At 38.0% G+C, this 26913-nt stretch overlaps 1 protein-coding gene across 7 annotated transcripts in view; it reads right to left on the bottom strand.

Moving 5' to 3' along the window:
• The window catches only part of TULP4 (TUB like protein 4), a 172230-nt gene that overhangs the window by 123048 nt on the left and 22269 nt on the right, over positions 1-26913 (bottom strand). For 4 of the 7 annotated variants that reach the window (XR_013928321.1, XR_013928322.1, XM_080388451.1 and 1 more), the window contains exon 2: positions 668-2957. Coding sequence is in view for 5 of the 7 variants with exons in the window: in XM_080388451.1 (XP_080244577.1) it covers positions 668-919 (252 nt within the window). In the remaining 2 variants the exon portion in view is untranslated. Of the gene's footprint in view, positions 1-667; positions 2958-6268; positions 6463-11205; positions 11394-22885; positions 22979-26913 lie in introns of all 7 variants that reach the window. The other 3 variants (XM_080388454.1, XM_080388455.1, XM_080388453.1) reach the window with 2 other exon arrangements.

Below are 26913 nucleotides of genomic sequence, written 5' to 3'. Positions count from 1 at the left end.
TGATAAAGCACAGCTGAAATAGCAGCTTTTAGCAACAGAATTATCTCTTTCAAAAAAAAAAGAATGGAAAAGTTTTTGCATCACTGTAGTCACGACATTGCCTTGCACTCTGAAGTTACAGCATTTTACTGCAGGGCATCTTAACATTTTTCTGACAAGTCCCAATTGCCCGTTCTTCTAACAAAACTCAAAGTTTTTCTAGAGATGACAACTATGCCCTCCCACAGGCCATTCCAGTTTGCAGCTTCTGAAAAAGTGGCAGACTTCAAATGAGCTCCTCTCCCACTCCCCTGCCTTTTCATTAGTCTTCCAAGGCAGATGTTAATCCTGTGTAAAAGTGGTCAACAATCACAACTCTTAACTCCCTTAGCATGCATTTATTGAATTTGCCTGAAAACTGGAAGGGCATGAAGAATGAAGGAGAAAATAGGGCAAACAAAAAACAGATCCATTTCCAGTGCACCTCCCCACCATCAGCCTCCACACTTTTAATTTACTAGAAAGACTCCAACAGTTCCCAATCACATGTGGGTTAGTCTTGAGCCTCCTTCATACCACCCTGTCAAATTTCAAGCAGAAATATTAAAAAAAAAAAAAAAAAAACCACAACAAAAAACCAAACAGACTGCTATTGTTTCCTTTAAAGTGTAACACATGTTTTGCTTACCTCACTGTTGTGGCCCCTCAAATTGAAGTTGATTCTCTGAGGGGTGTTCCGGTCCCTCCTGCAATGGCTGGAAGTAAAAGTGACGCCTACAACTCCTCTGCCATTGCCTGTTGCCAACCAGCCTTCCTCATAGTACCGCCTCCTGCATACCGGTTTCTCCTTCTCACTTTTGGGGACTCTCCCTTTCCAGGAGAGGCAGAGGATGTTGGAATCGCTGCAAAGAACAGGCCCATGTTCCACTGCTGCATACATGCTTTTTAAATATTTTATTTTTTGACATAAGAAAGTAATATGTCTAGTGCACAAAATTTAAATCAATTTTTTTTTTTTAATTGATAAGACTGACCTGGGATAGATCATTGAAAGGGAGGAGGATGGGGTCAGTGTTTATAAATATCCACCAAATGCATAGTGAAAAATTCCTCTATAAAAGATGATGGCAGTTGGCTAAGAAAAAGTAACACTTAAAAAAAAATTCAGGTTCATTTTTGTTTTTGAGTCTGTAGAGTGAGGGTGCACTTATCCTTTGGAGAAACAGCTACTTCGTAAGAGGCGCTCAAGAAATGGTTAAGTCATCTTTTTGCTCAACTTGATATAATCTTTATACAGCCTGAGATTCCAGTTTAGTGTAATGCAATTCCAGAGACAAAGAGTTGCAAATGTGTAGGTTTCAAGTAACTTAAGGCTTTTAAGATTTCCTCCAGTCAGATTTTCTTCAAAAGTTCAGTTGCAGAAATTTAAACACACGTACATACATATATATGTACATATATGACATTCATCTTTTCCAAGCTGCCCTCTGGCATATCTTTTCCATTTGATGTATTTCTGCTGCTAAAGCTGAAAGAGATTGCATAAAGGGAAAAAAAGGCACACAAACCGTGCGAAACAACAGACCCAAACTTGTGCAGGCACTGGTGTGCCAGGCCAGTTGGGAAATCCCTCTTGGTACTGAACTGCTCGTTGGACTCACAGGTTTTTGCAATCCAAAGCCAATCCAATTTTCATTGCAGCACTTTTTTTCCACCAGAGACCCAACACAGCCTGAACTGTTTATCACGCTATCTTGCCTGCTTTCCCACTTTTTGCTGCCACACACGAATGAAAAAGAAACCCCCTCTTCATTTATAGCAGAATCAAAAATGCTCTAAAGCTTTTAGCTTTCAAAGCAGATAAGTTTGCCTCAGGTGAACCATGAAGTTCTCTCTCCTCTGAAACAGGCTAAAATGTCAAGCTGTTTTTCCTTTACTTTTCCCTTTTTTCTGCTACAAGGAATCACAGACTTTTCATCCTACTGTAAAAAACAAATGCCAGAATTAAAGCACATCAAGTAAGCACTCTTTCAAAATCTTCTAAAATTCAAGGAAGGAAGAAATATAATCATCTAAAAAAGAAAGAGAAGCAGCATTAAAAATCTGACTTCCTGGGTTCGCTATTTCTCTAGGTATTTTCCTTGCTTGTTTGATTGGATCTTTCCTTCTTGATGCTTGTCTACAGCACAGATTCATAGTTCCAGACACAACATTTGCAGCTGTACAAGAAGGAAACATATGAAGTATTCCAATTGTTTTATTTGAATAACATTTATGAGCTCAATTAATTCGTATTTATACCACACTAAGTGAAAAGAGGAAAAAGGAGAGGGAGAAAGAATATGCAAGTTTGATGACCTGGTTAACTCAAGAAGGACAACGAGGTTTGCTCAGTTCAATGCCCAGACTTGTCCCATAGTTCCTCAACTTATTCACTTCCAGTCATCATTACTCAACATATGGTCACAATTAGTCCATTCACAATCTATGGAGCCCAAAGTAAAACGTGCCAATGACCATACATTATTCCTCTGCAATAACACAATCAGTTTCCTCTACCCTCCGTGTTCTTCTGTTTCCCTCACAGCTACTGACTGAGATTGTGGAGGTATTTGCCAGGCTTTTTCTCTGCAGAGGGTGTTTTTTCTTCCTCTTCTTGCTAACTTTTTTCACCCGTGAAGACCATGTGGAAAGTTGAACATTACTGGCAGGTGTCTTTCCATGGGGTACTGATTCTTTCGCTGTAAAGGTGCTCCATCTGGTCCTCAAATTAATTTTCATCAATTGCAAAACTCTTAGGAATATGCAAGAGTAAGTCTACGTGATGACAAAAACATGCGTGTTTTCATGTACACGGAGTGCACACACCAGCTCACTCAATCTGGTACTCAGAGCTGCATCTGCCTTTTCAGTTTAGCTGTGGTAATCTTGTAAGACGCCCGTCATTCAAAGCTTGAAATCCCTGGATTCTTCCAACTCTGCAACACAAAGGACATGCACACACACGAAAAGAAAAAAAAAAGTGAATAAACTAAGCCAGAAGGCAACTTGAAGATACAAGGAATATTGTTAACAGTAATCAAAGCATTATGATTAAGGATTTTACATTGAACTTCTATAAAATATCTATATTAAGTATGCAATACTCAGACACACACATACGTATCTGATACACAAATACAAACTATAAAATCTTTTTCACTTCCCAGGCTCCCAAAACTCTTCACAGTTGACATGTGTAACTAATGAAATGTATCCAGGAAGATACATTAGGGGGGAAAACCACATAATTTTCTTTTGGCCACAGTCACTGGAGCAAACTCTTAAAAAAAAAATTCTACAGCTCTTAATGACAGCAGGGAAGGGTCTCAGTGACAGAGCTGACACAAGAGTTAGAACCAGAGGCGCACAAACAGAATCACAGAATGGCTGAGGTTGGAAGGGACCTCTGAACGTTCCCTGGTCCAACCACCCCGCTCAAGCAGGGTCACCTACAGCCAGTTGTCCAGGACTGTATCCAGGCAGCTTTTGCGTATCTCCAAGAATGGAGACTCCACCATCTCTCTGCAACCTGTGCCAAGGCTTGGTCATCCTCACAGTGAAAAAGTGTTTCCTGATGTTCAGGGGAAACCACCTGTGTTTCAGTTTGTGCCTGTTGCCTCTGGTCCTGTCACTAGACACTACTGTAAAGAGCCTGCCCCGCTCATCTTCATTCCTTCCCATCAAGTATTTATACATGTCAGAAAGATCTCCCTGAGCCTTTTCTTCTCCAGGCTGAACAGCCCCAGCTCTCTCAGACTCTCCTCCTATGAAAGATGCTCCAAACATGAAAGTACAGTACTAAACTTACCAGTCTCAAAGGAGACTGAAAAGATTCCTCCAGGGTTTAAATTACTGGTTTAAAGAGATCTAAGGTACTCCAAAATTAAAGCTTAGAAGTCTGAATCAATACAGATGAATTTTAAAGACTACTCAAAATCTCCATTTGAAAAAGGGAGAAAAAATTCCCCAAAGTCAGTTATATACAGAAGAGCATAAACAGAGTAGAAGAGAGACCAAGCAAAAGGCTGTCCAGGATATTCCAGAAGTTGTATCTGAAGTGCACACACATATGCACAGTTATTGCAGCTATACAGTTACTGCTAAAAAGAACTCATTTAAATTAAGAATTGGATTCATTACATTCATCACAGCTGAAAAATGGTGTTGTCTTATATTACATATGGCACTGTACTAACCTCACATTTTGAGTAATTAACCACTTTTTTCAGTCTAGCATAGATGCAACCAATAAGATTTTTTTAAAAAGAGTAAAACTATAAGAAAACAAATTTATGGATATAAAGGCAAAGTCATAAAGTAATTTACAAAACTGTTTGACTAGAACACTTATCAAGAACACTGCCCATGAGGTTTGGTGAGTCACTACCAGAAATTTTCAGCATTACAACTAACTAAAGATTTAAAAATAATGGCTGCTACCAATTTTTTTCATCATAGGATGTGAGAAATGTCACCTAGACTTTCCAGATTTATGGTGCTTCTCAATTACAGTCCAAAGAAAGTTCATATAAAGGAAAATTTAGAAAAACTTTCAGAACACAATGGTTTGAAGAAGAATTTCTGTGCTTATCCCATAAGCAAACTCAATCCTGTCAAGTTTTGGTTTTTTTCCATACCCACTGGGGTCTTCCTAACGAACACCTGCATTCAAGAGTTGGCATTTTATATTAGCGGCATGTGTATTATGATGAAAGCCTTTACTCATCCTACAGAGAAACAAAAAAACCTGGTGTACTGAGAAAACTGAAAACCTCCGAAACATCAGTCAAAGCAGCATGAGGTAAGCGCTGAAGAGAATTGTTTGAACTGTGCAAGTACCATGACTTTTTAAGTGGATTTTAAAACACAGACAACTACAGATTCAGTGGCTTTGCACAAAATCTGTTTGCAATTTCTGTCGTTAATTTTATATGCAGTGAATAAAAAGTTTGAGAAAAGGACTCTTCTGTAACTTGGCCAACAACCTTCTCTCACTTTAGTCCCATTTACCATCACCGTCAAGATTAGACAAACCAAAGGCCTTTCCTCTTAAAAATGTCCTAATTACATTAGGAATGCTGGACAGGGTGAGACGAAAATCTATAATAACCACAAAAGGAATAAAGCCAGTCATTATTCAAACAACTCTCTCTCAATACAACATACCCTACAAGAACATTTTACCTTTAAATCACTGAGGGTCAACATTCCCTTTATGTTGTACTTTGATTCAGTAGACAAGATAAAAAAATACTTTTAAGACTGTAGTGTCAAGCACTCAAAAGATAGGCTGAATTAAGATTACATATATTATATATTAAGATTTAATTCCTTCCATTCGCCTTCCCTTCATTTCCACCCACTCGGTATTTCCTAAGAAATAACCTAATCAAAAGACTCGGATGCTAGTCTTCCCTCAAGAAAATCAGTAACTAATTTAGACACTTTCCCTTCTTCTGCTATTACAGCAGTCCCCCAAGTCTGCTCTTTTTCACATGTTTAAACCAAATTTTTTTTTGCCTTTTTCCCCCACCAGAAAACACCAGGGTAATGGCTGCTACCTGTATTGTAAAGCATGTATATGAGCCTAGGATGAAAAGCATTATAGAAGAGCTAGGTGTTACTTGCATGATCTTATCACTAGTCTGAATTCCATTTGTGCTCCCCACATAAAGAGGACTTGGCCTTCCAGATGAAACTCATCCAAACTAAATTTCTACAATCAAACTTTATGCACCTTTTCTTTCAGAGCAGGGCAAGGGCTAATCATAGAAGTACACTGTGTTCTGAAAAAATACTTATTTTTGCTGGTGAATTATTTCTAGCACTACTGGGACACTAAATATCAACAAACTGCAGTTACCTACTTTCACTCTCAAAGGGTAGCTGAAAATATTTTTGCTCTGGATTTTCCCTTTAACAAAGGGAGATGCTACTTGAACTCATCTTCTAATATTGTTTTGAGTCTATGCCCAGCGATGTAAAATGTTTCTTAAGTACAGATACCTAAAGAGACAAAAACATACTAGACCCGAGACACAGGAAAGCAAGATCCACAAGTATTTGATCTTGCTTTGAAAGCATAGCCCTTCTCAAATTCAAAACCAGCAACAAGTTCTGTTTTCACAGTATAGAAATAAGTTCAGGTATTAATTTTTAAAAATGAGCTTATTAACAGTGGCTCTCGTATTTTAGTGTCAATATTTAACTCATCTTTTTTCTCTCCTAACTGTTTCCATTAACTTACATAAAGTGTAAGTGTTAAGCCACAGTTGGACAACCAGAAAAATATTTGCTTGTTCTCATGCATCTTTCATTGAGGTGTCTCTTCTGTTGACAGAAAGAAGTCATGCACAGCCAAGTGTACCAATGCTGCAGCAAGCTCTTCAGCATTTTATGTTTATTCAAAACCCCACTCCTCAAGGCTCCAGAGCAGAGCATCTGAAGGGGAGGATAAAAGGAGACAGGGAGAGTAAGGAAAGCAGAGAAGGAAAATTCAGGTGAGTATCCATTATTTCTAAATTATCTTCAACAAAACAAAACAAATAAAGACTCAGAGACTGTGTTTTGAGGATTCTGACTGCCCAAACATCTTATGGAAAGAAATGTAAGCTACCGAGTCTTTGAAAAGTCAGGCTACCAAATTTCAGGATTTTTCAGCTTAACCAGATTTCCTTCCTGTCAAACTTGCATCAGGTCAAAGGAAAATGCAGTATTCCCTCCTTTTACACTCTAAGAAGGAAAAAAAAAAACAAAACCCACCACCAGTACCCAAAGCAGCTGCTTTTTAAAGCAAGCTGCTTTTTAAAGCAAGCTGCTTTAAAAAAACGTGAGACCACAAATTTGCATTTTGTTCTGAAGGATCAAACCACAACTGGTTCTACACAAGCTGATGGCAGGTGATCCCACCAGCTATTAAATGGTGACTGTGGGAGTAACCTTCAAGGTTACCGCTGAACACTATTCTGCAGAACTGGCACATTCTGTAACACAGTCACTGTATTACAGGATAAATACTACAGGCCTAGAAGCTGGCAAGATGATATATTTTGTTATTTATTTAGTCCAACTTATGAAGTAACATAAATTATTAAATAATCCCATCCAAAAGGAAAGAAAATGATTTGACAAAATTAACTACTCAATTCCTAAAAGGCTAAAGTACATACAAGAAAAGATAACTGGTTTGGAAGTGAAAGGATTTTTTTTTCCATTAAAAAAGGGCCAGCTCCATAGGGAGAAAATGTAGTTTTGACTTGAGTAAGTACGGGTTTTCCTCTTCTTTCACTCATCTCTTCTAATTATTTTCACTTTATTCACCTTCAGTTGTGGTATAAGTCATGGAGGTTAACACTGTTCTTTTGTATTTCACAACAACAAAAAACTAATTTGGAGGACATGACTCTAAACAAATACCAATAAGCTAAAGTAGTGGTTGTAAAAATGTTCTTCACCCCTAGAAAAATGAAAGAAGCATGGAGAAGAAAAAAAAAAAAAAAAAAAAAAAAAGAAGATGCTTGATTTTTGTACTGTTTGTTCTTAAATGGTTTTCTCTCCACAATGTTTGTCCTTGGGTAATTCTAGAAGCTGTTCCCCTATGTGGGGACAGCTGCATGGCCTGGGCAAGGCAGTCAGCCACGCTACTCAAGAGATGTAAAAGATTGGTAACCAAAGAATAGCTACACAGAAACAGGTATGTAGCAAAGGTATAATAGCAGGCACTGTGATACTAACTACCAGTCCATTAATACAGACACTGTAATGTGAGTTACATGCACCTATATATAACTAAGCAAATAAAACTGACAGAAAAATGTGTGTGTTGGCAGACTGACAAAAGTAAAGCTTGTATTAGTGGCTGTTCAGCAGACATTCATTGTGAATATTGACAAAATTTATCTCAACGCAATACTCTGACAAACTTATAACCATCTACTCCATCAAACCACACACTCAGAGAAGTGAAAAAAAAAAAATAATTGTAGCAGCCAGTTGGCATTTCTGATGTGCTGAATGACCCCCCTGGGTTCTTGTAAATAGGGGAGAAAGCAATATATGTATGTTGTGTATGTTTTTTAAACTGCAAGATCTTCTTTCATGTATGAAAAATGAGGGAATTATCTGTATTTTTAGAACTATTATATATATTCCACTTTCAATGCTTGATACTACACCATCAGATTAAATGGGAGTTAAATTAAAAACATACAGTTAGGAAGAGCAAGAAAGAAACAAGTTTTAACAAGCCTTCAGGAAACATATTTTCAAGAAAAACACCAAGGGTGGTACAGCTAAGCAAACTATTAGAAGCTATTAATTGTGAGTTGCCAAATTTATACACAGTCTCCAAATGATGGAGGCCTGAAGACATGAAATACAGTAAATTGTTAAAAACCTTGCCTATGGAGGAAGTGAGGTAAACACTTCTGCAGGGAAAAGAAGTCAGAAAAGATAAAAGCACTACAGAACAGACTCAGCCTCAAAACTAAGGATATTTGAGATAAACAGAACCTACCAAAACATGGAGGAAAGAGAACACCTAACGTAGGTGTGTTTTTTTGTCTGGTTTTGGTTTGGTTTTTTAAATACTTATTTTAGCAACTATATACTTTAGGTGACTAAATAATTATATCCACTTGCTAAAGAACTGCTGCAAGTCCCTTTGATCAGTTACTGGTCAGAAACGCTCATGGGAAATCTCTGAGTCAAATAATGCTAGATCTGTTATGCTTACATAGCAGGAAGAAAACCAGAAAAATAATGGAATGTTAGAATTCACAACACAAAGCATTCAGCTGCAAAACAAATGGAAGATTCTGCTGTTCCCACAGCTCTGATAGTTTCTTTCTCAACCTCTAGCATGGCACATCATGCCCCTCACTTAAGCCAGGATGCCAGGATGCATTCAAGGCGCTATACTCTGAACTACACCAGAGAAATGATCCAATCAAAAATTCCAGAAATTAAGATTCACAACAGCTTAACCAATACAAATCTGGTTTGTTATTCAGCGGCACTCTCAGCTTCCCTTGTGACAAGCCATAGCTCTCCAGCTTCTTCTAACAGAAGCACCGGCAGCCTTCCAAGCCTGCAGTTCAGAAGGCTGATATAACCAAAAACCTACCCTCCAAAAACTGCTCTTGATTTTAAGGGAGCTTCCCTCAGTGAACTCACCCTGTATGTGCAGCAGCACTATTGCCAATGTAAGCAAGGCAGTGGCAGGTATGACACCACAGCAGCCTTGGTTTGAATCAGTTTGAACTGTGCTCAAAAGCTTTTCTCTTTTTTAAACTGAATCAATCCCGGACACATCCCAGCGCAGTCCCACATTCAGGTGCACTGGCAAAATGGAAAAGATGGAGCTGTTCAATACAAATGAGAAACAGAAGGGAGAAGTACTTGCAAGTGGTGTTGCCACTTGAAGGCTTCTGATGACAAACTCTGGGCACACAAGTATTTCTGAAGTCATGTGTTTGCCCTCAGAAGGGAGGGAAGCAAAGTTTGTCTCTTAAGGATGAATTTAAGATGGCTACCACTACCACAACGTCCTGGAGCCAAAGCTACTCATCAGCAATGAAACCATGTCTCATTGCCAAACAAATTGAAATGGGCTGAAATACTTCAGACAGATGTTGAAAGACCTGTTTCAGAAAAGAAAACTGCACAAATAGCATGTATTAGTCGTTTAAACATGGAGATTTACACCACTGAAACATGCTTTCAAAATCTTTCCAGATTAGAAGAAATATGAAGGGTGACCAAGAAATTCCCTTCACTTACGAGTGTCAATCTTCTCTATCAAGGAAGGGCCGCAACCCTCACAGCACAGCGAATGCTTACACAATGTACACTTGAGGGGACACTTACTTAAAAAGTGGTAACAACTGTGTCTCATTAATGACATTCAAGGATCTTCCAGGGAGGGAGCCCCAGCTCTCACCATCTCTTTTCCACTGAACTGACTGCACTGACCTTGCCTGTAATTACAGAGCAATTTCCTTCCCGTAGGAACGTTCTGCAGCCTGCATACATCCCTTGAGCCTGCAGCAGTTACAGCTAGTTCCTAATTATCTCCAATATCTGCCCACAGGCTCTTTGAATACTTTCTTATGATCATTCATTAAAGTTTTTATATTCTCCCCCAAAATTCCAACACACCTTTGTATGTGACACATGCACCGAAACACGGGGAACAAAAAAGTAAAATTTAAAAAAGGAGGGGGAGACGAAGGGAGAAAATAATAGAGGCTACCAGTTTTTAAAATTCAGAAGATCCTCATAAACAAGAATTATTTCTGTTGGGCAGCAAGACATACTTCAGTCAGAAATCTGACAATCGCTGCGAAGCACTCCAAGCGCAGCGTGTTGCGGCGGGGAAGGATGCTGCGTCAGCCTACAGGGAGGGAGCTCCTGGCGATGTCTGCAGGCAGCATCACAGGTGTGAAGTGGATTGTGGGTATGAGCTTCCCACCGTGCAGCCCTCTGCTCACCACAGGCTGCTCAGCTAGAGCTGTGAAGCAAGGCACTTCTCACACAGGAGACCTTCAATGAGTTGAATATACTTATTCATTTATTTATTTGAATGCAAAAAGACAAGAGTTGCAGTTTTCAAAAAGCTCGAGTTTCTCAGTCTTTGCCTTTGGGATCAAGAGCTCAGATCTAGTCCTGACTGTCCCTCAAATGTGCCATAACAGAAGGTTTCGGTCTGTGTTTGGAGGACTCATAGCCACCCCACAACCACTGCTTAGAGGTCTAGATGCGGAGAAGGGATACCCTTGCCCTCACCAAAAAAAGAGATGCAAAGCTAAGGAACAGAGCTTCATCACTTCCCCATACCTGTCCCCTTCTGCTTCAAGTTCCATGTTTTTTCCTCAAGGCTCTGGAAGGTTGTGCCAAGGTCTCTGGGTTAAGAGAGGCACATAATACCATGAATACAGACAGACTCAGAGTGGTTACTTAGAGAGGCAACCTTGACAAGCGAGAGTCACTGAAGAGGCCTTTGTAAAAGCCGGGAGCTTTAAATAAATGCTTACAGCAAAGCCAAGACTTCCGTACAGAAGCAAGTTGTTTCACTAGCAAGACTCAGAGGACATGAGATTAGCTGCACACGCATGTGCCCAGTTAGGTAAACGATGTTTTTGAGCTGCTCTGTCTGCATTAATATGCCAAGTGTTGACTGGTCACCTGTACAGACAGAAGCAAGGAGGCCAGCAAGAAGCAGTGGTCCTCTACGCAGAGTCATGTTCTGGTGGACAAGCTGAAAGGCAGATCTGCACCTAGGTAAATCAGCAAAGCAATCCTGTGTCCAAGTAGTTTTACTTTGTAGAAGTCTTCACAATTATAATTCTCTCCATCCTGGCCAGATGCTCCTGCTAGACATATGAAAGATATAGGCAGATAAAATTCTGAAGTGAGGATAAGAAACAGCAGCATGCTGTAGTCACAAACACCTCTATCATTCTTCTTGCACGACTGTGACACAACAACCTTTATATTAAGAGGCCCATAATAGGTAAAAATTGCTGATTACAGAGGTATTCACTGGAAGAAGAGCTACCAAGGACTGTCTTCTATTTTCTTAAATATGATACAAAAGTATTCCTTAAAATGATCACAGATCAAAATGAATGACCAGAAAAAGATTCTCAGAAACTCTAGAGAAGTATATTCAAGGGGCCACATGAATTATTTTAAGTAGGAATTCCAAACATTTCACTTTAATGCTATGAATGTAAAAAAGACACTGCTCAAATTTTGTTTATAAAATTCATTTCTGTAATTACCTAAAAAACAGTTGAAATGCCGATTCTTCCTATTCAGCTTTGTCAATCGGCCAAGAGCAAGCCTTTCAAAAGTGTAATTTTTAATATATAATTTATTTTATACTGTATTGGTATATCTATTTTTTAACATGGTAACATCCCAAGATAGCCAGACTTCATGTAATTCTTTTAACACTGTACAATTACCAGATAGTGCCTGCTTCTAACTATAATCTCTATGAAGTTATGAAAATGCTCTTCCATTGAATATTCAGGTTTCACCAAGAAAGTAAACAAATGCAGATTTGTGGGGTTTTTAAAGTAATATTCTCACTACTTCCAAGGTAGTTCTGTAATTAATTCTATTTCATTTTTTCCCCCAGGAAGCTATATAAATGCAGTACCTGTCAAACTTCTTGGACCCAGTTATTTCTTTTCCTTAACAAAAAACTCTCAATGCCTCCTTAAATGCATTTTTACCTAACCTATGGTTACAAGATTTGTGTTTGGTAAAGCTCAGATTCAGCGTCTACAAAGCATTAAAATCAAAAAGGAAGATTAATTATTGCAGTTAAATCTATGCCTTTTAGATAAATATTCACACAGACTGTGTGATGCATTCACATACACACAAAGCAAAAGCTACCCACAACTAAACATGTGGAAAAAAACCTCACTGGCATTATTTGTTTGGATTTTCTTCTTTCCCATTGCCAAGCTTCACCTTACTACCTTTCCCAAGGAGCACAAGGATCTTCATCTGAAGATAGCAAACTTTTCAAGACAGCCAGAGAAAAGATTGACTCAACTGAACAATGTCAGCTTCACACATTTTCTACTTCATTTTGAAAAATATGGATTTAGTAAAGTAATATCATTGAAGTAGTATGATTTGATTTAGTAGATGATGTGCTACTTAGCAGGCTGCTTCTGCTAAATCTGACAAATATAGGCCATACTCCTGCTCATGCAAAGGTTGCCAGGTTGCCCTCCCCCCCCCCCCTTTTTTTTTAACATGACTGTAAATTCCTTAGGATTCCGTCATGTTTGCAGATTCTAGCCAAACGTAATAATAATAGTAAGATAAAACCAATCTGAGGTCATTTCATACGTAATTTAATTTTGACCTAAAATTTTAAAGCTATCTTACATACAGTCGCTTCTTTCCTTCTATGCCTAGAATTACTATATATTTAGACAAACTTGGTTTAGTACAATAATTTTTTTATAAGTACTTCACAAAGTACCTCTACAGCTGTCTAAAACCCTCGTATTTACTATACTAACTGCTACTTCTGTATGTCTATGTGAAGGGGTAAAACAGCAGAACAATCAAGAGGGAAAAAAACCAACCAACACAATCCACTCTGATTGTTCCCTCTATAAAACTCAACATCTGTACTACAGGTTCCTCTTCTGTATTGAAAAAGTCAGCTTGCAAACTGCTCAAGGAAAATTCTGCTGCTTTTTGCAGTAAGCAGCTTGGCAAGGTAACGTCATAATCTTTCAGTGTCAGTGGTCCCCTTGAGCTTACAAAGTCTATTAAAATAAATTACATGAAAACTTTTTAATCTTTTTAGGAGTTCAATTCTATAGCTTAAGAGGATCAGTACATTCCAGTTTCTTCATAGATTCAAGGAACAGAAGATATACTATTTCAACACCTAATGATGTCATGACACCTCAATACTTTCTCATTAACTGTGTGTTTATACACAAACCACAGAATAACAGGAGGTTACCAGAAGAAAACTGTATGCTTTCTTGTTATCTATACTAGCTAGATTGCGATGAAATCAACACTTCAGCATCTGCTTGAAAGAGCCATTACATTTGATCTGTAGTAGACAGATGCACAAAACATGACTTAGACAAAAAGGTAAAACATACAGTATTTCATAAAGCTGATACAAAGCTTCTGAAATTAACTCAAGAATGATATTTTAAGAAAATTCTACCCCACTAACTAAAATGATGTATTAGTTTTCACTTACTGTGCTATTGAATGACAGCATGAAACAAAGACAGCTGATGAACAAACAGAAATTACACTGTCAGAATACAAAAATTCTATTACTAAGTATTGAAAGAATGAAAAACCTAAATTAAATATGGGAAAATGTAGTTAGTGGTTCTAAGACCTCAAATAATACCTGATACAGATGCTGACTTCACTGGATTGTAAACCTACCAAATCTGCATTGGACTGTTTGATTAAAATGATGTAAGATATGAAACAAAAAAAAAAGAAAAATGTTATACTTTGCATATAACACAAAGATTGTATGTTCGCCTGAAATCAGCCTATTTTTTTCTAATATTTCTAATTACAAATAAATATCCTGTCTTGTTTATAACTGTAGACCATCACAGCAACAGCCATATTACTGCCAATGCTATTTCTCCTTGTGTCCATATTGTAACGTATTTCTCTTGTGTAAGGGCTGTGTAACGCTTGTACCACTGGTCAAAGTAGGATACGGAAAGGCTGTTGGGATTATCTGGAAGAAGGATAAGTAATCAATCCATAATGTTCCCAAGATGAGCATTTCAGTGCATTAATAAAACTGCAAAGCCATCAGAGAGCACATGGAAATAGCAGACACTGTTCCAAACATGAAATATATCTTTAAAATAACTATAACATGGACAGTGAATGGATAAATGTTCCACAATAATCTTGAAAAAGCCAAACCCCCAAAGATTATTATCATATAGGAATAATTTTACAAATTAATGCACCTGACAGATTTGCAGTGTGTCAGTTATATCTTCCAAATATTCCTCACAGTGTCACTCCTACAACAGTCCATCCAAAATCTATCACTAAGAATGGGAGTAAACAACACTTTGCTGATGGATAGCCACAAAAAACATAAAACAAATTCCATCCTTTCCTGTCCATCCTTGCTGGACACCAAGTCCTTAAGCAAGTACACCCCAAAGGGTTAAGGGGCCCGCTAATAAAACCAACTTTTCTTGGCTCGCTCTCAAGAATGATCGAAGTATAGAATTAGGCCCAGGAGCTCTCTAAAACTTCTTTCCCATTTCCATCCATGTAGAGACAGAGATTCTACCCTCGGTATTCCAATACCGCCATGAACTGTCTGTGATGCCCATCTGGTCCATTTCATTATCTTGCATAAATTAATTTTTTTTCTGCTGTTATTTCTGCTAGATATCAAGGAAGTAGGACACAGGATTAACAAGATTCATGGATTCCCCCACCCCAAGGGCAAAATATCAATAAAATACAGATTTCTTTTTAGCTGCTTAACTACAATTAGCATCTGAAGCAAAGTACTTTCTGAATCCTTGTAACCAATGTAAGCAAATAAGGCTGGAGAGCGAAAACTATCACCTCATATCTTATGTTGATTAAAAAGCTTGAGAAGCTAAAGCTCACATCCCAAAACTATGTTAAATTGGTATTTCAGTTGACTGAAACCAATAATGGGGCTTTTTATAAATGTAATTCACAAGCTTTAGTTTGTACTTGCATGTTTACAAATTTTAATTTCAGATGAAGAAATCCATCTCACAGAGAGCAATATGAACAGTAAAATAAAGCAAGACACTGCTAGATTCTAGACAGATGTACCACAGCAATGCAGAGCTGCACGGATCCGATTACAGAGAGCATCTTCTGCTGGGCAGTCAAGTCTCCCACTGGGATGGGGAGTACATACACTGGGAAGTTCTACAACAAAACTGTGTTTGTTTCTTATGTGGAGCCTTACAGATACTGCAGGATTATTCCCTCTCAATGCTTCAAACATTTTAATTATCAAAAATTTCAAGCAGAGCATAGCAAGGCACTTAGCAGTTCATAACATTCCCCCATGCAACATATTCTGTGATTCTTGAATCTGTTGCTCTCCTTACAAGAGCCAAAAGCCAAAGTACAAAGCAACTGCTACGGATTGAAAGCGAATGCCCTTTATCACTGCTTCTCAGAACTGCACCCAGATCGGCCAGAGATCTAACAGACTACAAGCAAACCCAAGTCTATCTTCTGGAAGGCCACATGTAGTTGCAAAGAAAATCAGGATACACATAGTTCATCCACTCTGTTCAACATCTGTTATTGTTTTATTCGCTCTGACGTAGAGCTAGAAGTAATTGACAGCTTATACATTTTCAAAAGAAGCTTCTATAATTACATTGGTATGCCCTACGGAAACCCTACTGGTTTCTCATAGCAACCTTCAATGACTCAAACAGCTAGCCTTGCTCTTCCCACAAAATCATTAATAATAAGAGAGCTTCGTCATTCTTCAACAGAAGAGCTGATAATGTGACTGGCAGAATTACCATCATCAATGGTAATCCAACAGCTTTATGACATCACATCTCCTGAGAAATTAAGTTTTATGGCAAAAGTACCAGTACCTTGAGTATACAGTAAGGCAGGATTGCTTCTATAAGATCTTTCTCACCACTTACACACCTTGAAAGCACACATCTCAAAAGTCTTTTCAGCAACGCTGTAATGTAAGTAAGTATGATTCCTGTTGCAACAGATCAGGAAACTAAAAGTACAGGCCTGCAAGACAAGCAAACTGTTCAAAGAAGTCTATGCCACAGAAAGATTTCTTAACCTCTGCTACCGCTACGACCCACTCCAGTTTGTCTTCCTAGACCTGTTGTGCCCTCATCCCTCTGTTCACTGCTGGGTGCCTGTCTGACATCTCCTTGTGCAGACCCAGTTTCTTAAAAAATCAGAAAATAAATACTAAAAAAGGGAGGAGTATTCTGTGGCTTTATGGAGCTGGACCAATTCACTGAGGGGTCAGATGATGAGTGTCAAGAGGTGACACAAAGGAGCAGGCAGGACCCACAAGACCTAAGTGCTGGGAAACGTTTCACGAACAACAAGATGTTAGACCAGCTCAGCTGCACCATGGAACCTCCCCATGGGATGGAGCTGGAGCATCCTCCTTAATACTTAAGAGAAAGACAGCACCAAAACAAGAAGCAAGAATTTGCCATTACTGGTGTCCAGTCTGTGCAATGATCCTATCGCCACTGAGTGTGGCTCATCTGATGTCTTCCTGTTTATTTCCACTTTGCTTCAAAAAACTTACATTTTGGATCCACAGGAAAAGCCATAACCAACATTCTGCTTTTTGCTCTTTTTGTTATTTGGGTTTTTTTTGTTATTTGAAAATATCTGTCAACATTAGGTGAAACACATTTTGTGTCAAACCACTTTTCCTGCAGTTCACTGCCAATAGATAGTCAGGCCAGGTTAATTCAAAATGATTTACAGTAACCAAGAATAGTTACCATTTCAATCATCAACCAAAGAAACTTGATTTAAATACACAATTTTAATTCAATTTTGCATTTCTACTTCTTTTCTGAAAGACAGCCTGTTACTAGACGGTAACCTTAAACTGATGTTAATCTGCAATTAAACATAGCTTATACCTCCTATTTGATATTTCATTTTTCTAACTTTAATGCTATAATACATTCACATTTAAGCAATTACATTCTTTAACCAGATATATATTCAGATTGATGATTTTCATATTTGATGTTAAAGAACAATAAATGGTCCTTCTCTTTTTCTGGACCAGATGTTCTGCAAATTGTCACGTATGCACCACTGACACACAGTATATACATATGCAACACTGCGAGTACCTACTCTGAAGTGTTCCAAGACCCAGCCTAGAAGAAGTTACCACTGCCAACCGTCAAATCTAATGTCACCAATGTTGCTGCGGATAGCAAAAATAAGTTGCAATATTTTAAAGGATTACATTTTAGGATTATCTTCCAAACCCACAAGTATCAAGTTAGCTTCAAAGGAAACTAGAATTCCATTTACACAAATCCATGTTTTATAAGATTTAGAGAATGTTACTAATAAGATACAACTACACTAGATGTTCAGGATTCATATGCCTCTATCAGTGATGTTTTTAATTTATTTTTTTAAATAAAAGGAAGCATTATCTTTAGCTAGTGAACTGAGATGACTTTCTGAAATTATATCACTACATCACTAGAAATAGCCGATCTCAACATCACATTTCATTTTTATTACAGTTTTTAAGTGGAAAACAATCCTTTTCAATTTCTCCTTGAAAAAAAATTATTTGACATAAACTATAGTGAAATAAGCACACACCTTTCCATCTATGCCTACTGAAGAAAATCTATTGCAAGCTGATCTGCCCCTTCAGCAAACTGAATCCAATTATTTACCCAGCAATTTTCCTCATCTCAGTGATATGATGTACTTTTAAAACTTCAGCAAAAAATATTTAAGCAATATATACTCAGACATTAGCAAAGCTAGGTTATTTAAATTTGACAATTTATGCTAAAGGCTACATTTGCTACAACAGACAGACAAAAAGTTCCACTTAAACTCAGTATCTTTTCATATCCATTTTTAGCTGCCCTGTAAATGCTCTTTAACATATTGTAGTAAAAGAAGACTTTTCACTATGGTATTGTCAGAAAGGCTCCTCCTCCATTACGGACTTATATCTGCACTTCCACCACCACACAAGGTCCTGAATCTCAGTTTAAAAGATGACAATGAAGATAAGACCAAGCTAAAAAGCCAAATTCTAATAAACTGCATGAGGCACAGGCACACGTTCTCTTCTAATCCTTCAGCAGTGGACTGGTGATAGCCTCTACCAAGTACAGCAGGAGAAAACTGTCACATATCAAACTGCCACAGCCAGACTTCACACCTTTTGTCTACTACAGCCCTTCAGACTTACTAGTTTTATTTCTTTAAAACGTCAGGAAAAGATAGCCTTCATACATCAAATCTCAACATACACAAGATTTCAGGTGTTTGAATATGGCACGAACACTGTGTATGTCAGGTTCATAACAGAGGAGCTATGCAGAAATCAGTATTTCTTCTTCTCCCCCATTCAAAGCCAGCTATGTAAGCACACATGGGAAGAAAAACTGTCATGGTTATTTGCAAAACCCTGCAGTGTCATACGGCAGCAGCAGGTCAACCTTTAGAAGCTGGCTTGAACCTGACCAGTGACTGATATGCTCCCTTCCAGCTGAGCCATCAGGTCACAACAAACATTAATGCCCCTCGTGCGGCTAATGACAGAGCTGGAGGGAATCCCTCTTAAGAGGAAAGCAGAGACACAAGGAGAAAGTTTCCTTTTGGGAAAACGGGGTGAATTAAGGTCATACTGAGAACAGGCAGGTAGTTCACAGGATAAAAGAGCATTAGATTAACATGTGGAATTCACGCAGCTTTATTTTGAAGCCATGATGCTAAAGCTCTTGGGCAAAAGGCCCAAATCAGACTTCAGGCATGGTATCAATTTCCTGGATCGAGTAAACGGGCCAACAGCCTGCACATGCACACTGTAGAGTGTCATCTGCCAACCAGCACAAGGGATGTTTAATTAGCTTAGCAGGGATATAGGGTTTGGGGGAGAGGGGTGGGAGAATCTGTCCTTCAGTCTAGCAACAGCATTTGTAAGACACTTTTACACTAAAAAAAAAAAATTTTGAAAGCAAACCCAGAAGTTATTGAAGCATTTTTTTATTAGCACACCAATGAAATCTTGAATTATTTAACATCAGAAATTATGTGTTCGCAAAATCCACCACGCAAGACAATCCTGTCTCAATAAATTAGATATAAAGTTCACACAGGGAGATAGAAGCGTGTTATTAGAAAAACAATGTACAATTAAGCAAAACAGAGTTAAAATGCTGATGAAAAAATTAGGATGGCAGCGATTCCTTTCATATTATGCCCATAAAGACCCAACCGATAGAAGTATACAGTAGGTGTTTGCCTTAAAAAAACACCACAGACTGCAAACATCTGAGAGGAAAGAGAAAGTGCTAGATTCTTTCCAGCCACATTTTTGGTTATTACTGTAATCATATACCATGACTGGGGCTGGGGGAACAGGACAGGACACAAAAAAAATACCTCTTTGACAACCAACATGCCTGTCTCAACCCAAAACCTGTGCATAATACCAACACCTTTGTTTCATTTTTGTTTCTGCACGACACAAATATCCACCAAAAACAAGCAGTGGAAAGCAGGAAGCAACCTTTCCAGCTGAGCAAGGCCTAGGTTCAGCAAAATACATCTTCATATGCTCAAGCTATGAACACACAATGATACCCTGCTGATTGCAGGTATAACCACAAAGAGCCAGGGCATCTGACTGAAGGATGCTACGACTGTACTATATACAATCAATTTCTACGATAATAAGGATCTAACAAGGTACTGACAATAAACATATTTTTCTAGCTGAGAAAGCAAGCTGCTGTGTGGCAGCATTTTCAGGCTTTCTACTGACATCTTGCTAAGAAAGCAGTCATTGTCCCAAGGCAGATTTAGACTTATCACCAGCATGAGAGAATGTCTTGTTTATAATTAGACTCATCAGTAAGGATTTCAGAATTTAGACTACAAAAAAAGAAAAGAAAAAAAAAAGAGAAAAGAAAAAAAGAATCAAATACAGACTAAACAAACCTACTCTAGGAAAACCTAAGCTTTTGCCCACTTTGTTTGTAAATACCAGAAAAATTCTGCAGAAGATACTCCATGTGAATGGGTTCTAGGGCAAATAACTCACAATTTGAAGCATCATGTTTCTTAAGCCTTTGATCCTTCAAACAGCACAAAGTACAGGACATCTCTATATTAAGTCTGACAACCTCAATACAAGGAGATTATGGCTTTCAGGGCAGTGGCTATATACTGTTTTTTGTCTGAATAGTGTTTTAACCAGAGTTCTGGGCCTGAAATTTTCCAAAACCGTGAACAAAGGTCTTTGGCTGTCAGTTCACAGCAAGCGTGCTGCAAAGTACACTACATATCCTAATGCTGCCAAACAATCTGTGTACTTCTGTGAGTTTTATTTGGTATGGAAACCAGCATCTCCAACAACTTTTCCCTCCCTATTATCACTTATTCGTAATTTAAAGCAGATGGCTTTGAAACATCCTGCAAGAAAAGCCTGAGGGAGAAGATCTGAGTACTATGGTACAGGCCACTTAAACACCAGAGTCTGGAGAGCAAAAACCTTAACGGTCTCACTTTAAGGAACTATGCACAGTATCAATCACATAGCCAAAGGAGCTTGTCCTGAAAGAAAAACTCAGAAAGGCAGAGGGACAAGGCAAGAAACGTGACAGCATTACCGTCTTTTGATGAACTTAAATTCCTGAGACACCCCTGAATTTACTCAGCTACTCAGAGGTGGCAAGTATACCTCTGAAGACAGAGAATAAGTCTCTCAAAAAATAGGAAGAAAAAAGGTAGGTCAACAAGACACATCACAAAGAGTGGTAAGCAGCTCAAGGTGAGACACTTAGGAAGCCTCACACCACAATCTGAGAAACTATCGAAGAAAATTATGGAAGAATGAAATTTTGTTCGTTGCATTTTTATGATATGTTTCATTTGTTCAGTTACATTTCCAAATAAACATCTGCACCAGAACACTGATAAGCCTCAAAATGAGAAGGAAGGACCTTCTCCACTTTTCTTACTCTTCTCTGTGACCTAAGGTATTTTATATTCGCCTCTTTGCCCTGAAGTACAATTCTACTTTTCACAAGGTCTCTACCTATACCTAGATGCAAGAAAAGAACAGGCCCATTGACAGTTGACTACATGAAAGAACCAGCTTCATACCTGTATCACAAATTAAAGTCTTACTTTCTCTGAAAAGAACACTGTTTTAGTTTAACCTAAGCACCCAACTAAGAAAGTGCTGTGCATTAGTTTAGGCTACATAACCGTAATGCTTAATTCTCGCCTTAATAAATCTATGAAATGCATAAATTATATTTTGCATATTGCATACTACACTGTTCAAACATAAATCTGGGGCATAATAGCTGAGTTAGGTATTAAAGAAAATGATTATAGGAATTAGCAGTCTGTTCTCCAGAAACAATCCCAAACAGGTAGGATGAGACTTTTCAACAAAGAGCATCCCTGCTTTATTCATACTGCTTCAGTAAACACAGACATTGCTAAGGGACTATGAAAATGAAAACTCCCACAATCTCACTCAAAAATATGTGACCAAAAAGCATCTCTATGGATAAACTCTACAGATGTATTTTCTATTACACAGGAGAGAAAGAAAAAAAATAATGAACTAAGCTGCTGCATCAGCCTTTCTGTCACAAACACATCCTTACCAATGGATGAACAATATGGACTTGTCATTGCTAACTCCCAAAACTCCCAACACACTGTATTCTGATTTAGCAACACTGTGGGTACCTTTCTGTGATTATTTGCTACAAACAGGTGGAGGAATCTTTCAGCTACAAGACTGCTTTAGTGGGTATGTCTGAATACGTGCCCTACACAGGTGCCTCATCCAGGCATGCACTTTTGCCAATCTTATTATTTTAAAGTATCATTACTTTGCTGTGTCTGATGGTTTACAGATGTCAAGTGATAGGCCAAGAGTTCACAGTCTCAAGAATCAACAAGAAAACAAAGAAATAAGGAGTCACATAACAGTATTTGCAGCTTAGCCTGTCCTATTTCAGTCCTATCTTCTTCTGCAACTTTCTTAGTTTAACCTTTACCTATCCTAATCGTCTTCAGCTGAGTGAACATTTGACTCCTTTCCAACTGCTTAATGATTTCTTCTAACATGACCCTGAACTTTGACCTTTTATCCTGCATCCTAGAAGTGCTCTTCTAGCTTCTGTGATCCTGGAAGTAGGAAAACAGCATTATTCCCATTTTACTGCTGAGTAAAAGACAATTAAGCATCTCAAGGCAATACAGAAGCTCATGGTAGAACTGGGAGAAGTACAGGAATTCTAAATCCTCATCTGCTGCTGCAATCAACTAATGCACAGCAAAAATATAAACCAAATGTAACTTAACTTAGACTGGCACAGGTTCGTTTAAAAAACAAAACTAGCATTTTATCAGAACACTCATCTATATGGGAATGCAGCTGGGTTTCAGTATGTTGTATTTATATAGCAGCAACCTCCTACAGCCTATTTCACCTTTCCAACCCCAAGGCCCCGCTCGAGTAAACACCAAACAAGCACAGGCAGAACTTCGAACACACTAGGAATTACTGAAATACCTGAGGTTATCTGACGGATAAGCTGAGCTTCCCTTACACAGATGATTCTGAAATCTGATCCAGAGGATACATACACTTATGTATTAGGAAGAACTGGAAAAGATGCCAAAATTCATTAGATTTCTCTAATGAAGGTAAAACTCCAAAACATCAAAATTAAGTGAAAACAGAACAGAACCCTTTTCTAAAAATAGATCTTGCTGTGCAGCCAAGTATGTCTGCGTGCAATTGTTATTTACTTTTAGGCTGGGGCAATTTTCCAGATAGATTTTTAGATCAGTTAACATAATGAGGTGCTTTAAAACAATACAAAATCCCCAAGATTTCTTTCCTGACTACATGTGCTATTAAGATGTAGAGGGAACAAGGAAGCAATAACAAAACACAGTCTCACCTAGCATACCACAAAACTGCGCAATTGTAAATCTCAATGAAAGCAAAGACAGTAACAATAGCAGCATCCTGGAAATAGGGTCACAACCCTTAACCAGAAAGACTGGAACAAACTGTCCTAACCATTGTTAAAAAAAAAAAAAAAAAAAAAAAAAAAAACCACAACAAACCCCCCCCCCCCAAATTAAAACAAAAGCAAACAAAACACCCAACAACAAAAAAAGTGCAAAAAATACACCACATCCCCTAAAAACACCAGTCTAATCAAGGACACAAACTGAAAGAAGCCATGTACTCTTTAGTATGTTCTCCAGTACTTTCACCATTCAACCTGCATCACCTCAGGCCTATTGTTATCAGCCCACACATGAGGAGGTGCACTCAAAAATGTCATTTAAGGCAATCAAAATACAAACAGAACTGAGCATCATAAGCATTTAAAGGTCTTTCATTCAGTGCTTCCACACTACTCCTACCTGTGAAGAAGGCAAAACCCCAAACCTCTCAAGATACTCCAAGGGAGAAAAGTCATTGCAAGTGCTTGAGCAATGGTTAGGCTCAGAAAGCAATGCATTTTTAGTCTACCCAATAAATCAAAGTAGAAGTAAAGGTAAGTGAAAACAAACCCACAGTTGCACATCAGAATGTACACTCGCCATCAGCCATAATATTTAACAAAACTGTGACAACATAGCTGGAGGCGAATCAATATGATCCAAATCCTCACAACACATCTATCCCATTATATCTTCTTTAACCAAAAATGGACAGCCAGTAGATGTACTCACGGAGACACTATAAAAATAGTATCATTTCCCATACAAAGGTCACTTGATTGTTTTAGGAGAGTTTTCATTCGCTGCCCAACATAAAGCAAATGGTGGTCATTACTTGGTTTTCACATTCATCCTTGGATGACAAGGAAGGACACGGATTCAAAGCCAAACGAACTTTCCCAGAATTTCTAGAGTTTCAATGAGCAATGCTATTCTAAAAGCATCAAGGGCTCATTCTGGCACCACAGAACTAGACAATTAAATCACAAATATTTTCTCTCCAAACCAACTAGAAGCTTTCTCACACCAGAAGTATTTAAACACAACTCCAAAGGGGGAAGGGGAAGACTGAATTAAGTAACTATCCAACTTTTTGAATATAAACTCCCTATGACAGTGACAAAAGACTTTACTGTTGCATCTCGTGAAAACAGGACACTATCTTCTATGAAATCTTTCAGCATTACTAGTCACTTTTAGCCCAGAACAACCACTAATCAGGTCATCTGCTCTCTGTATTAATAACAATTGCAAAGCTACCAACACAGTACTGAAAATGAAACTGTATTGTAAAAATTTTCCATATAATCTTATTCCTCATCTCCCAAGCCACATCATCATTCTCTAATCAGTGGTCTCTCATTTAAATCTTTGGAAGAAAAAGCAATTTCCAATTCCTTTATTAATAAAAAAAAAGTACTTAAGCTTCTGGTAATACAAGGGAGGGATTAATACCATACAGACCTACTCCTAGCACTAGGACTGAGCTCAAATTACACTTTTTTATACAGTATATTTTCCTCAACCTTATTACAGGTCCAGTGAACAGACTTTCCAATTCAAAAATTCTCTTAGCAATACTGGGAAATAACGTATATTGGATTTCATACATGTTTGGGTTATTCTACTGGTATAAAGGAAAAACAAATGACTCCTCAGCAGGCTGTCAAAATCTGGAAGGAATCCACCTCTGGAAGACCTGTAACTCAGAGGAAGAGGACTTTACCACTTAATCCTATGATATACATTTGCTTTTAATATAACCCTGTTGCTGCACTGAAGTTTTTGTTGTTGAGAGACTAACTCTTGCTCATATTGGTCTATTATAATTCATAATAGGGCTTACTAGAGGTATCTCCAAAAGAACCACATTCCTTCTCCCATCTCTCTAACCTACCCTCCCCCCCACCCCTTCACATCTTCATCTCCACTTCAGAAAAACTGCAAATGGTTTGGTTCCAAATCACATACCTGTAACATGAGCTGGTTTAATTTTATCTCTTGGTCATTCATGCAAGATAGCAGATTTTCACTGCATAGCTTCCCATGTCATTTTAAGATTCAAATACATTTATTTAAATCTCTCTCCTAGAATTCAACCACTTTCATTGCTTCACCTAAATAAATTCATAAAGAATTACCAGACAATAGGAGCTGCTGCCCCATTTTCTGTTCTGACAAATTAAAAATACATATATATATATATATATGTACACTGCCATAAACAATCCTTTGCCTTAGGCATCACACATCTTTAAAGATCTGCCTACAAACCCTACCACTCAAGATGAGGAATCCATGCCAGGGATAAGTCCATACCAAACTGGAAACGTCCTCAGCAGTCTCCAGAGTAACCCAAGTCTGGAAAGGCAAATCAAGCCCATTTGATTTATATCACTGTTTCTTTACAGATGAAGTGAAAGTTTCGGTATTGACTGTAGGAAAGAGACATTTCCTTTACACACTGTTCTGCTTCCACGTTATTCAGGAATGCCTTACATCATCTTTTGGATAAACATTTGATAAAGATGAGCGTAATACCTGTCCTCTGCTATTCAACTACAGAAACTTCACAACAAAATCTCAATATAAACTTTCTTCATTCTTATGAGCAATTACAAACTTGGCAATTGCTTTTCAAAAGCAAGCTTTTTATGCTCATGTTTCTACAGACACAATTCATATACAGGGATGAACACCACAGTCTTCACAAAAAGATACACTGCCAAGAGCAAAACTGGCTATAAGCAGTTCTCGGGTTCTGTTTTAAGAGAAATGCAAAGCGTAAACAAACTGGACATTACTGAAATGGAGAAGATTTTATGTAGAGTTTTTTTATATTTCTCAGTAAGAAAGGCCTGGTATTCCATATGTACACCTCAAGCGCTCAACTTCAATTATAAAAGTTTTGTATCAAATTTCACAAATTAAAAATAACAGGATTTTTTACCATGCAAAACAAAAGGAGTGGAGGATCGTAACTGTTAAGCTGGCAACAGCCTAACGAAAAAATTGACAATTATACTTCCATTATTCTTATGTCACAGGATGCCACAGATGCTAAAGCTATCAAGTGTTCAAAAAGAGATTGCATAAATTCACCACAACTGTTAAAAACCATATTATTAAATACCAAATCATCTGCCCAGAGACTCTTAAACTGCATCCTGTTAGAAGCCAGCAATACTTCTCTTCAGAAGTTCAGCTATTTGCACACCCTATGATATTCTCCCTTAGGCATCTGCTATCATTCACCGTTAAAAACAAGATACTGATGTAGAAACACCTTTGGTCTGAGCTGATAGATCATTCTTAGGTCTGCGGTTTTGTGCCTGGGAAAAGGCAGGTAAAATATCCAAAGCTAGTTCAACACCTACACTGTTCAATTCCCTCCTTTCCAAACACTATGTAGGGCACTTGCATGGCAGCCAAGATATTTATATAGTAACAGTTCTTAACATACTTGCATCACTCACGAAAGCTGGGGAAGACACCACAAATATATAACCCTCGCTCCTTCTCCCTTAGCTGAAATCGCTCCCCCTTTCAAGTTTTATTTAACACTTAAAATAGCTTTAT

This window comes from Falco punctatus, assembly GCF_963210335.1.
Source record: "Falco punctatus genome assembly, chromosome: 5".
NCBI classification, from domain to species: Eukaryota; Metazoa; Chordata; class Aves; order Falconiformes; family Falconidae; genus Falco; species Falco punctatus.
The sequence above is the reverse complement of the archived record's forward strand: the minus strand, read 5'-3'. Positions and strand labels throughout refer to the sequence as shown.